This window comes from Ailuropoda melanoleuca, chromosome 5 (assembly GCF_002007445.2).
Source record: "Ailuropoda melanoleuca isolate Jingjing chromosome 5, ASM200744v2, whole genome shotgun sequence".
Taxonomy (NCBI): Eukaryota; Metazoa; Chordata; class Mammalia; order Carnivora; family Ursidae; genus Ailuropoda; species Ailuropoda melanoleuca.
Genome location: NC_048222.1, coordinates 29890579 through 29904573, shown reverse-complemented (window position 1 = coordinate 29904573; position 13995 = coordinate 29890579). Strand labels below are relative to the sequence as shown.

The 13995-nt window shown below is 43.8% G+C and overlaps 1 protein-coding gene across 7 annotated transcripts in view; it reads right to left on the bottom strand.

Moving 5' to 3' along the window:
* ANKS1A (ankyrin repeat and sterile alpha motif domain containing 1A) overlaps positions 1–13995 on the bottom strand; it is a 176425-nt gene that overhangs the window by 100197 nt on the left and 62233 nt on the right. For 4 of the 7 annotated variants that reach the window (XM_034660577.1, XM_034660576.1, XM_034660579.1 and 1 more), the window contains exons 2-4: positions 4576–4656; positions 2647–2803; positions 671–733 (exon numbers count right to left, since the gene is read on the bottom strand). In XM_034660577.1, the coding sequence (XP_034516468.1) occupies positions 671–733; positions 2647–2803; positions 4576–4656 (301 nt within the window). The remainder of the gene's footprint in view (positions 1–670; positions 734–2646; positions 2804–4575; positions 4657–13995) is intronic. The other 3 variants (XM_034660578.1, XM_034660581.1, XM_034660582.1) reach the window with 2 other exon arrangements.

The window sequence follows — 13995 nt, the reverse complement described above, 5'->3', positions numbered from 1 at the left end:
TCAGAGCCCTTCCCAGGGCCAAGAGTGACCAAGCAGTGAAGGAAGCTAATAGCTGGGGAGAAGCAACTGAGGCTAAGTCCCAGGCAGAAATGCACAAACTTAAGGAAATGAGGAGGGAGCCGAAAGGAACAACTTTTAAGAGTAAAATGGAGTCACTACACCCCTTCCCCAACACCTCTACTACTCACTTATTGAAAATGAGATTCTCCTTCAAAAGAAATAGAGAGAGCAGAGTAAAAAACATAATCCAGTTAGTACAGTTTAATCATTTTCTGTGCTTTATATTAAAAAGTAAGCTAATATGTTTGACATCTCTTAATTGAATTTTCCTTTTTTGAATTTAAATGATTTTAGCAATCACAATGGTAAATTATGCATATAATATGGTTCCTTCTCTTTCCCCATTTCGGCCATTTCTAAGCTTTTCAGACATTCCAGGAAAAGTACCCAACCTTTCCAGAATTAGCATAAGTTTTAAAAATAAAACCCAAACCCACTGAAGCTGCAATTCCCCATTCCCAGACAAGCCAAAAGCAGATGGGCTGAAGCAGACAATAGTCAGGGTGATGAAGAGGAGCCTGAGTGGACAAGAGTGGAAGCCAGAGAGGACCAAAGAGGGAGTGCAGCTTGGAGAAATGATGCAGAGAAATCCTGGCAGCAACGTACACACCTTGGCATTGATATAAGGGTCAAAGGGGCCGTACTTTTTGAATTCTTTGATCTCAAGAGCATTCTATAAAAAGGAGAGGAAAAGAAAATGTGATGATAAAATGGATGAAATATTATCAAAGCAATGCCCAGCCCCGAGGGGGCCCAACACGAGAATGAGAACAACTTGGATCTGCCCTCTGGGTATCTGGAAAGGAAGTTAATGGGTAAGGCAGGCTCAAGGGCACAGCACTCATCACCCCCTCTTATCCAAGCATCCAGCTGGAACCACATTAACGGTCTTTAAATAGATCAATGTGGTACTACTACCTAGAGCCATTAGGTTCTTCCAGCTTTCACAGCCATCTTGCCCAGCCCCTGCCCCACCCACCTGCCTGCCAGATACTCAGAACACTGGGCTGGTGTCCCACCTATCAACAGATACTCCAGGCAGGAGGCAGCTGTGAGCAGGGCAAGCTAGCACACTCAAGTGGCTCAAAAATCCAAGCAGCTGTGTTCCAAGGCAAAAGTGAGCAAAGACAGGATTAGAAATGGTTGCCGAAAATTTCTTAAATGAGAAGGACTTTAATGGGTGACTAGTTTGTTCAACATTGAGGAGTATTAGTTACAAGCAAACTTCCTTATAAATTTCCTCCAGTTAAGAGAAATTACAATCACTTTAGCCAGGAGGAGTAAAATTGCATTTAGATTCTAAAGCAGCAATTCTAGAGACAATTTTCATTCTTAATGTTATAACACAAACACCCTCATCGATGATTTTAAATTTCTGTGGCTTACCTATCCAGAAAATACAACCTGAGGGGGAAAGGGAAGCTGATTAACAGCTATACATACACAGTCTCCAAACTGAGAGATTTGGGAGCATCGTTTTAATTTTCTCAAACCTCAGAGTGAAGCTGCCCTTCTGCGAGTCAGCCATGCTCCGAACAGCTCACCGAGAGTGTGCATAGCCTTGCTGATTGCAAAAATGATTTCCTCTTTTTCGAGGAATAACCCTAACCTAATCCTATAGGTAATTTAACAATCTCCTCTCAGCAAAGTCATTAGGAAAATAGTCCTGGGCTTACTGAGAAAGAGCAGCATCTCTCTCATTCGAGCAACTAAGAAAAAAGAACCTGCTTCAGTTCCGAGCAGAGAGGAAAACAGAATGGCCTGTCACACAGGGAAAGCCCATCTCCTCTCAAATGGACACAGGATCTCAGATCCAAACTACAGGAAACTGCATTTTATGAGAGGATTGTCTAGAACTTGCATAATGTGAGTTATTCCTTTTCCAAAGGAATCAATGTAAAAAAGAGGAGGTACAGTCTCAGGGTACCTAAGTCCAGGGCCATTTCAAAGTATTTTTGCTCAAACGCTGCTTTTTTTTATTTTCTAAGAATTATCTCCACTTTGTCAAAGCATGGTCACTTTGAAGTTGACATTAGGGGACATGATGTAAATGATTTTCATTCTGCTGAATCACCTCTGACCACTGAGCTTACTCAGATGTTTTTGTGAGCTCCTTTTTCAGTCCCAGGACGAGTCCTTCCACTTCTGCCAGTTGTGATGTAGGGAAAACAACAGCAGGGTTCAGGCAGCCCTGACACGCACCAGGAGGATTGCTGTTTACCAGCTAAAGCTGCACTGCCATGTTGATGGCATAAGCACAACTTAGAATTAATTAACCCTGCTGGCTAGAAGTGGCCACTAAGCAATTTTACGGGATTTGTATTATTTCCCATTTTGCACAGAAGGTATGTAGATCTTTACTATAGCACTACTCCAAATCTGCACGAGTCAAATGCACGTAAAATGCATCCCTGGGGTATGAGATCTCCCTGATGCACTCGGAGGAGTAGCGCTGGGAGGAGGGGAACCATTTGTAGGGCCTGGAAGAGCTGGTTCCCTGAGATCTGCGCTATGGAACTGAAACAGTGCTGGGGCTGCCACGGTCTGGCTATAGCTGAAGGGAAGAACGCTTCTCCTCCTTCCGACCTGTTCGTTGACTCGGGTGTGTGAGGGCCCTTGATGGATGAGCAACCGCACTATCTGGGCATCTCCTTTCCAGGCTGCCAAGTGCAGAGGGTAACAGCCTTTACAATCAGCCACATTGGTCAACGCATCGTTCCTCAGAAGAACCTCAACCACATCCCTAGAAGGCAAAAATCAATCATGAGTTTGCAGAACTCAGCAGTCTTTCCTACTAACAGCTCTTCACATTTGGGCAGCTGAAGCCCTTTCAGATAGTATCTCACTCGGCCCCCCTCTCTCTACCTGAGCTCATCGCCCAGTCTCCTCCTTTTATTCCATGAGCTACGTGTATAGCTGCAAATACACGGCTGAAACATCTTGAGCCAAACGACATTGACTCATCACCTCGCCATTTCTCTAGGCTTTCTAGACAATCCATCTATACTCCATTATTGTGAAAATGTCTGGTTCTCTTGTCTAAACCTTGCAATGTTTCCTTGTTTGTGATGTTTAAACACCATTCGGGGATAAAATTTACATAAAAGTAGTCATGCAAGACAAATATCATTATTCACCACATTATTCAGAGCATTTAGTGATGTGGGAGCTAAAAGCAGACAGGCAGAGCAGAATTAAAGTTGCTGCAAACATAAGCCAGACACATATGGTATCATTTGATACATCCAGAAAGAAGGGCTTGGCTTTCTTCTTGGTGACACTGCTAATTAAGCAGATACAAATGTATAATTAACCCCATGCACATGAGGTTAAAGAAAATCCCCACTGTAAATAAAAACAGCATCTGGAGATAAACTTGGCTAACGAGCTGCAGCCATTTCAGTCTACTTTAATTCAGGTTAGCCCCCTACTGATGGGGGGAGGGGTCTCCACAGAGTCCGTGTTAGCTTGGTCTAAGATGGCCACAGAAAAGACACAAGGATCACATTCAATATATTTCAGGAAAGTTTAATGTAGAAGGAAACAATTATCACCTCTTTTTGGCACATTAGAGCCCATCAGGCTGGGCCAATTACCGCACAAGTGATACTGGACATCACAAGGTGGTGAGGGCCCTGCTTCTTGCTCAGCAAAATCGAAAATGGTTCCAACAATCCCTCCTCATGAAAACTAAACTTCTACTTCTTTTCTCCTAGAGCATGATGTCTCGAACTCTCCTTACCACCCTCTGTGCTGCTCCACTCTGGTTTCCATTCTTCCACATCCTGCCAAATCTACTCACTGTACCCCAAGACCGTGCCTGCCCCCGGGCTGAGCCATCACAGTCTCTCTCACACGGAGGGCAGCACCCTCTGGAAAAGGCTGCCAAATCTTTTAAACCTATGTCATCTTCTCTCACACTCCCCCCAAAGCACAGCTTCTCCAGAAAACTTCCTGCACAAATCCCACCTAAAAACTACTAACCAATACCTAAGAGAATTAAACAGGCCATATGATTTATGTATTTTTCCCCTTAGAAAGGGCTCTTGTTGTCTACAAGGCTAACTGTATGAGGAAGAACAGCAAGCAAAAAGAGTAAATAAATAACTACTTTAACAGAAGGGAAGTTTCTTAGGACCACTCGATCTATTTTCAGGTTACAAAGGTGCTGGTTACCTAAGAGATTGTCGAGCCCCTTTACGATCTGGCTGCCCCCAATGTGACCTTCATGTGCAGATCACGTGTGGCACTGCACCATTTCAAAACAGGAAAGGACGAACAGAAGAAAAGGTAAAACTTAACCTTTGGTTGAAGTTTTTTGGGGGGTGGAGTAGGGAAGGGTGATTAAATTATACACTAACGAGAGACTCAGGAACTCTGGGTGGACTGAGTTCAGTTTGTTGTTCCCTATTCCTCAACACTACTGCTTAGTAATCCTCTACAGAAACACAAGAAGACAATCCAAAGGTCTGGGTTATGGAGGACAGGGCAGGAATACAGCACATTAATACTTACTTATGGCCATTCAAAGCAGCATGGTGTAGAGGTGTATAGCCGGTACTGTCAACACAGTTCACATTGGGCCCTCTCCAGATGCTATAGAGGGGGGAAAAAAAGAAAAAAGAAGACTGAAGTCACAAACCAAATTTAGAGCCAGTTAACCGCTTAGAAAAGAATTCTCTACGGTGTTTAACCAAACTAGTTACGTCCACATGACTCCTGATAAAGGACAGCAGCTATTTACTACAGAAATGCACAACACCAACAACACACAGTCGTTTGCTGAACAGGGAGTCAGGTGTCAAGATAACAGTGTCATCATTTAAGAGCTCGCTCTTCTGTACCTTCTCATCTTTTTGGTTTTTATTTTAAATTTTTTTAATTGAATTTATCTTTCTCTTCAGGCCTATGTTTTGAACTCTGCTCTATGATAAGCCATTGAAGTGTTATATTTTTTTGTGTGTATTTTTTCTTAAGTAAACTCTACTCCCAACGTGGGGCTCAAACCCACAACCCCAAGAGCAAGAGCTGCATGTTCTACTGATGGAACCAGCCAGGCGCCCCATGTACCCTTCTCATTTTTAATTACATTATCACTCAGTCTGGGACTCATGCCTCTAAATATTTCCAGGATTGTAAGAACAGTTCATTGAAAGGTCATCAAAAATGTCACCGAACCAACCATTCAGCCAGTCACAGGTATTGAACACCCACCTCTACACTGGTGACTGAAGACTTAAGAGACTTACAGATAATCTGGATGATTTAACCAGCAAGAACCAAGACGAAAGAACCCACATTAATTAAAGCACCAGGACACATGTATTAAGATCTAAGAGGCAATGGGTCTTTCCTTTCTGAATGTCTTATTGCTTAAAAAAAAAAAAATAACAAGATCTAGAATTTCAGGGCTTTATTTGAATCAGAAATACTGTTCTAGGAAGGCTGAAGTGTCATCTAACTTAATCCTCAAACCTCTTACTCCTATTTCACACCTTACTGCACTGGCCAGAGCTGCTGCTGCTTCTTTTTAACAGAGAGAGAGAGAGGGGGAGAGAGAGAGAGACTCTTAGGCGGGCTCCATACTCAGCGCAGAGCCCGATGCAGGGCTTGATCTCATGACCCTGAGATCTTGACCCGAGCTGAAATCAGGAGTCAGACACTCAACTGACTGAGCCATGCAGACACCCCTTGGCCAGAGCTTCCAAAATAATATTAAGTAGTAGAAGGCAGTCTTGTTCTGTCCTTGCTTTTAATGAGAATGCCTCTACTGCTGGCAGTTGGTAAGAGGTAACATGTAAAGGAAGTGTCTTATTTTTTCCTTAAAAAAAAAAAATAGTTGTTCAGGGTCGCTTGGGTGGCTCAGTCGGTTAAGCATCTGCCTTCGGCTCAGGTCATAATCCCAGAGTCCTGGGATTGAGTCCCACATCGGGCTCCTTCCTCAGCGGGGAGTCTGCTTCTCCCTCTGCCTGCTGCTCCCTCTGCTTGTGCTCTGACAAATAAATAAATAAAATCTTCAAAAAAAAAAAAGTGGTTGTTTAGGGGCACCTGGCTGGCTCAGCCAGTGGAGCATGTGACTCTTGATCTCAGGGTTGTGAATTTGAGCCCCACATTGGGTGTAGAGATTATTTAAAAATATAATTTTAAAAAATAAAATAATCACATACTACTTTTCACCAACCAGACTGACAAAAATGAGAATAACAAAGTATTTACAAAGATCAGGAAAACAAGCACTCTTATATACCACTGGTAGGACTTTGAATTGGTGAATTCCTCTGGGAAGACAATTTGGCAGCATCCACCAAACCAAAAATAGGCATTCACTTTGAGCCAGCATTTCCACTTCCTGGCAACTATTCAACAGAAACACTTGTACACATGCACAAAGATACATGCTTGTACAGGACTGCTTCACTGTGAGAGCAAAAATTAAACACTTCATGTCCACCAACAGGTGGGCAGTTAAATACCAGGTATGCCCATACAATGAATTATTACATAACCATTAATAACCACCACCACCACAAAGGAAAGAAAACAAGCTGGACCTATGTGTCCTGACACAGAAAGATTTCCCAAGACATACCGTGTTATGGGTAAGTGAAAAAAAGCAGTCATTGTGTAGCACACAAAACAGGAGCCCTTGCTTTAGAAGTGCGTATGTACATGTACACGCACACGCAGTGGATGGTGATGGGAAGAGCGCTCGCCAAGTGTTGCCAGTGGTTACCTCTGGGAAAGAAAATGTGTGTTGGGGGACACTACAGATGGTGAAGAGGGACTCTCATGTTCTGCTCTGTATTCTACCACACTGTTTGAAACACAATGAGAATGCATTCAGGTATTTTTATAATAATTTTTTAAAAGAAAGAGGGGAAAGAACCTGTGCACAGGGAAAAGAAAACCAAGAAAAACATCAAACTGTTAATAATATATGGTTGTATACGTGTGACCTGAGCCACTTTAATGAGCTTGTCTACTTTAGGTTTAAAACCTTACGATAAATTTTAAGTGAAAAGAGAAGACAGGCATGCTTTGGTACCCAGGTCATTCATACATTGTCAATTAAGGATGCTGGTGACAGGGTCAGGAGCCTGAGGTATGTCCTGGCATCCCCATCCCCCACTGAGCTTGGATTCCTACAGCACCTTCCAAACAAATAGTTAAAAGCAATTATATCTGTCACATGTGTACGATAACTTCATTTTCTAAGTAAAAAATTAGATACCTATGCCTGGCCATGGTGAGAATGACAGAAAGTGAAATGGGTCTGGAAAACCTAGGAGGTACAGTTTTCATACTCATTTTCAAACTGACCCACCAGATAAAACATCGTCATTCTATTAAAAAATAGGTGACACTAAGAATCAAAAAACAAATTACTGGCCCCAAATCAGTGGCAGAATCCAAACTCCCACTTATAGGGCTCTCGGCATTTGGCTGAACAAGGACTTTATGATCTAACCGGGATGACAAGAGGTAAAGCTGCAGTAGTACACGGCTGGAATAATAATCCCACAGCAAGATGACCGGAATAAACCAACAGGAGCTGGGAGAAAGAAAATACCAGTAATGGGTCAGGCAGTCCTGAGGACTCCATTAGGAATCTGTTAGCTCCTCAATGACCTCAATCCAGGCCCCAAAGTAACCTGAAAACTAAGACTTAAACCCCCCTTGCTTAAAAAAGAAAAAAAAAAAAAAAGGCAGGACTGAGCAAGCCTTCTTTCACTCTCTTTTATCTCCACGTCTCTGGTCTAGAGGTGATTAAGCTTGGATATCCTTTACCAGCACTAAAACTCCCTCAGAACAATTTGAAAGGACAAGGAAGAAAGACAAGGACTTCCCGCATAAAGCTGCAACATTTCCAACCAGTAAGGGCTTCCCTCACTCCCCGGCTTTTTCTCTAACTAGCATTTCCTCTGAATGCCCGTCTAGAAATTTGGAGGAATGGGGAATGTATTAAATAACACCTAAATGAAAACAGAGAACTGAATCTCTCTGCTTAGAATTTTCGCTTCACACAGGATGGTAGTAATATCCCCCTCCACCCAAGTTTCTTCCTTTTTGGCAGCCCAAGAAAAGAGCTATTTACAATCTGGGTCTTCCTCTCTATCACAGCTGTCCTATTAGGTTTTTGTAAGACAGTAAATCCCAAAGGGCTGCTCACCAACAAACAAAAGCAAAATACAACCCGCCAAGAAAACCAGAGGGAAGGAAAACAGTCCCGGAGATTCTTAAACCAGGTCTAACCTATACAGACTGTACAGAAATGTAATTGCTGCCCTCGACTCATAGAACAAACCCTCATACCACCCTTGACGGGTCTCAGAGGAGTCCCAGCAATCCCGCGTGAAGCAACTACAGAACCCAGGTTAAGAGCTGAGGCTCTAGTTAGCTGCCTCTGCCACTTGTCAGTTGTAGGACAAGTCACTGAATCCTTCAAATCTTGCTCGGCATCTGCAAATTCCACTGTGATGGGCTCCCCAGGGCTTCTATGGCTCATAGAAACGAGAACTAAATGGCTGGAACCAGTTTAATAGCATTAGTGTTAAGAAGCCTAGGACACGTCACAGCAACCCAACCGCACGGAGGTGATGCCAGCGCACAGCAAGCCTGGCTGTCTGGGACTAGAAGCACCTACCTTCGAAGATGGCATCTAAAGACACTGACAGGGCAAGGAAGAAGAGGACTGATGAGAACCTGTGGCTTTTGAGTCCCACCTCAAAGGCCTCTCTCCATCCATTTACAAACTGACTACACATTGGTCCACAGCAGGTAGCGAGCTAGATCTGGAGGCAGTGATGAAGAACAGGCCAGTCATCCAGACACAGCCACTCTACAGTGGGACAGGTGCTCACTGAAGGCCTGCTCATGGGGCTACTTGTGCATGGATTCAATGGATAAGTGAAGTTTGCCCTCTATGTGCCAGGCACTGATCCAGGGCCTGGAAATGCAAATGGGAAAAGACAAAGTCTCTGCCTTCCTAGATCTTGAATCTGGAGGGAGGGAGAGTGACCAAATAAACAAATAAATAAAAATATGGTGGCAAGTAATGGTAAGTGCCATAAAGAAACAAAGGAAATAAATCAAGCGAAATAAGAGAATAAAATGTGACAGGATGACACTTCAAATAAGGTACTCAGGAAAGACCTCTTTAAGAAGGTGACCCCGGAGAAGAGATGTGAATGAAGTGAAGGAAGGAGCAGTGTGGGTGTCTGAGGAGGACAGGTAGAGAGAGCATCAGGTGCAAACAGCCTGACCAGGAGCAGACTTGACATGCGGCTGGAAAGCAAGGAGGAGCCGGGGGCTCTGCCTGCAGGGAGCAGGCTTACGGAGGCCACCCAGGGGAGCTGAGGTCAGAGAGCGTCCATAAGCATCTACTAGAGGTCAGGCTCTGGCGAAAGACACAAAGTCCACAATGGAGCAAGGAGAGGGGGAGCACTCTCTGAGCAAGAAGAAGGGGCACAGAGTCTAAAGTCCAAACCACGATGATCAGACACTAAATCTCTAAAAGGGAATCAGGGTTCCTTCCATCTGAATTAAAAGGTCCATTGACAACACCCATATTTACATCTACCTATCACTCTTCAGACCCAGCAAAACTCAGGCAAAAACCTGAGGTAAAACTGCTCAAGTCTCTGTGAAACCAAGTAAGAACAGCAGAAAACACACAGAGACACTTATTCGAGCCACCACAGAAAGTGGCCTGGTTTAAATGTGCGCTGGTCCATGGCACCTTTCCTGACTGCACGGGCTGATACTAATCTCACCTGTCTCAGATTTTCCAGATCACCTATGGCACCTTCACCACCACATTTATCATATTTGACCTTGAACCACTGTGAATTCTTTATGCTGCTCATCCACACCATATATTTTAAGCTCTTTACGGAAATCCTTCGTTTCCAAGAGCACAGCACCAAGCAGGCAATTGGCTTAGGGCCACCAGTATGCAACTTTAACACTGGGTTTTTAAGTAACCAGCTACTTAAACAAGACATGGTCTCTAGGGGCGCCTGGGTGGCGCAGTCGTTAAAGCATCTGCCTTCGGCTCAGGGCATGATCCCGGCATTATGGGATCGAGCCCCACATCAGGCTCCTCCGCTGTGAGCCTGCTTCTTCCTCTCCCACTCCCCCTGCTTGTGTTCCCTCTCTCGCTGGTTGTCTCTATCTCTGTCAAATAAATAAATAAAATCTTAAAAAAAAAAAAGACATGGTCTCTATGCAGTAACAGACTTGCTACACCTGTATCCATTAAAAATGGCAACAATCTCTTGATGGGACAAAGAAGAATACTGCATTTGAGATGTCTGTCCATAAAACACAGAGACAGAAGAACCCTAAGTTAGAACCAAAGTGCCCAGCCCATTTTCACCTGTGACTACTCTATGGAATCTGATTTCAGGACCCAATGATACCCTAAAGTGGCTCTCTGCTAGCAGTCAGCTTGCTTCATGTGGTCGCCCAGCTACTTAACTGCTTACTTGACACAGACAAGTAATGGCATCTCAATGGGCCGGTAGAGTGTCCAATCCAGTTCAATTCAATAAATGTTTATGCATTACCTTCCATATGCCAGGGTGCTACACAGTCTCCACCCTTGAGTAGAGAGGGGAAGTCAGACAAGTAAACAAATGACAATACCGAATAGTGTGTGACATTCTGTGAAGGAAGTATGCAAAGGGTAGCTTATAGGGAAATGGAAATACGGGAGGTTTTGCAGAAGGGGAGATACTTGGGCAGACCCTTAAAGCTGAGAAGGAATCCGCCAGACAGAAGAAACAAAGAGCAAACACCCAAATTCACCTAAGTCCACCCAAGTCGTCCCAGCAAATTGGGGCACATGCAAGTAGCTGTGACTGGCCAGAGCACACAAGTGAAAGGACGGTGGATGCAAGCAAGGAGAGGTAGGCAGAGCCAAACCATGAAGGGTCTTGGAAACTACTGAAGTTCTGAGTGGGGGATAATCAGACGTATGTTTTAGAGAAATCCTTCTGTTGACAGCTAGGAGATGGGAGCCTAGATGGCTGACTGGTTATTCACTATGCTGTTGTGATGGCCTGATATATTTCAGAGTTGGAAAAAAAAAATCATTATGCTAAGCAGTCGTGCAATGATGGAGAGCAAGAGGTGTGTGACTAGATCCAGTGAGCCTGGCTGGAAGTCAGCAATTCAGGAATGAAGTAAGGACCTGAATGAAGCCAGTCGTAAGGAGGACAGAGGAAAAGAGACTGAATCAATGGAAAAGACAGGATCTGGTGACTAAATCACGGTGGGGGCATAAGGGTGGGTGAGAAGTGAAAAATTCAGTGGACAATGAGAGTAAATTCAGGAGGAAAACCAGGGTTGATCTGTTTAGTGATGGTGATGTTGTGAGGTAGGGGAGAAAAAGAGGGGAAGGGGAGAAGGGTTTTTTTTTTTTTAAAGATTTTATTCATTTATGTGACAGAGAGACAGCCAGCGAGAGAGGGAACACAGCAGGGGAGAGGGAGAGGAAGAAGCAGGCTCCCAGCCGAGGAGCCCAATGTGGGACTCGATCCCGGAACCTCGGGATCACGCCCTGAGCCGAAGGCAGTCGCTTTAACGACTGTGCTACCCAGGCGCCCCAGGAGAGAAAGTTTTGTATTGGATTAGTTAGGGCTGAAATGAATGTGGACTCCCACGTGTAGAAGTCCAGTTAGCAGGTGCATATGAGGGTCTAGAACGCCCTATGTTGGTTACATAGTTTAAAATGATAATGTTCAAGTGTTCACATGCATGTGCGTTCCCCATATTTGACCCCTACAACCATATTATGGAGCAGGAAAGTACACAGTGCTGCTTCCATCTTATAGGTAGGAAAACTGAAGTTCAAATGACTTGCTGATCGTCATACAGCTAATTCACGCGGCACTGAAACAAAATCCCATGTCTGACTGCTAGTGTATGTTTTTTCCAGATTCTCCAGGATCTTGAACTCAACTGCTGAGAGAAAACAACTTGAAGCCCTGTGGGTCTCCTCCTGCATTGATTCTCAGGAGGTCAAAGACTCTCAGAGCACCAAGTCAGGAAAGGGCCTTCTCTAGCACTGGCTCTATGAAGAGAGAGCAATGGCAATACACACGAGGGGTAAGAGAGGTTCTGAACAGTTTTCCATCCAGTTTCATGAAATCATTAAGGTCTAAACAGCCTTTTTCTGCCAAAGGCCTTTGTTGTTTTCCTCTTTGAGTTACCTAGCAAAGGCAGATTTCTCTCTGAATCTCAGGAGGGGCTGGCAGTTTTCCAACACAATGAAACATTACCCAAAGCCAGTCTAATTTTAAAAAGACTTCATCTTACTCAAACAAATCAGACACATCCTTACTAAAATGCCTTCTACATAATTAACTGTTGAGGTTTAAAAGAAGAGATAACAAGGAGACCATGAAACCATTCCCATTGTCAAAGAAGCTTGTGATCTTTGGAAAAAGACAAAACTTACCAACATGAAACAATTAGACACAAAACCTCCAAAACAGTGTAACCTCCCCTAAAATCAAGTTAACTGGGAAAAACTAAACATGTATTTTAATTCTGCTCATCCCTGAACCCCATTAAAATGCAAGTAGGGGCGCCTGGGTGGCACAGTTGTTAAGCATCTGCTTTTGGCTCAGGGCGTGATCCCAGCATTCTGGGATCGAGCCCCACGTCAGGCTCTTCCGCTGGGAGCCTGCTTCTTCCTCTCCCACTCCCCCTGCCTGTGTTCCCTCTCTCGCTGGCTGTCTCTGTCAAATAAATAAATAAAATCTTTAAAAAAAAAATGCAAGTAAAAGCAAACGAGGACCAGGAGAATGAGAACAGTGAACATAAAAAGTCAACAATTTTTGGAAAATTAAGAGTAGTTAGCAGAACTGAGAAAGTGAATCCCTGTGGCCATACAAGGGGATGCCTTTTTGGCCTTCACACATACATACCCTGGGAAGGCTCAGGGATTAGAGGTACCAGGTGGTACTCGAGACCAGGGATAAGGAGGGGTTGAAAACAAGAACTTGATACAAATTCTGTTTATAAGGAGGCGTTAGACCACTAAATCTCTGGTCCCATCTAGGGCAGCCAGTAGACAATTACTCCTTGTATCCAGGCAGGAGAAGGTAGATCTATTCTGTGAAGAAACTGAATTAGATGGGCTCCAGCCTTGGGGGTATCAGGAACAGCAGAAGGCAGAGAGAGGCACTGTACTGGAAACAGAAGCCCTAAAAGGAAGTCTACATCCTGAAGGACATGATCTCAGCTCTGCTCCCAAAATGCTGGCAGCCCTACCCCCACCGCCAAACAGAAGGTTGGACCAAGGACTCCATGGAACAATGCAATAGATCCTGACTTGGGAGGATTCCCCATCAAAGTAGGTAGGTTTCTGCCCAATCACCCTACATGATATAAAAGCCATCCTTGCCAAGTTCTTCCCACCTCTATCCAGACGATGCAACTGGCTCTACAGTGACTCGCTCTTAAATGAAAATGACAACCAAAGAGGACCACACATTTGAGGAAGGTGTTCAACGTGAAATGACAGAGCACAAAACAGAATAAAGGGACTCAAAGAACAGAAACAGAAAACCAAATAAAATCTCAACCCAAAACAACAGCAGCAACAACAAACTATTGTCACACAAACACAGGATTAGAAAAAAAACTGCAACAATCAGTGTAAACGTTTTGGAAATTAAAAAATGATAGTAGAAATAAAAACACAATCAAAGAGCTAGAAGATAAACCTGAGTAAATATCGAAGAAAGTGTAACCGAAGAAAAGGATGGGAAATACAAGAGAAAAGATAAGCAGATTAGAAGACCTAGAGTTCCAAAGAAAAGAGAAAAAGCAGAGAGGAGAATATTATCAAAGAACAACTTGAGAGATTTTCCTAGAACTGAAGGATATGAACTTCCAGTTGAAAGAGTCCATCCTATGCTCAGT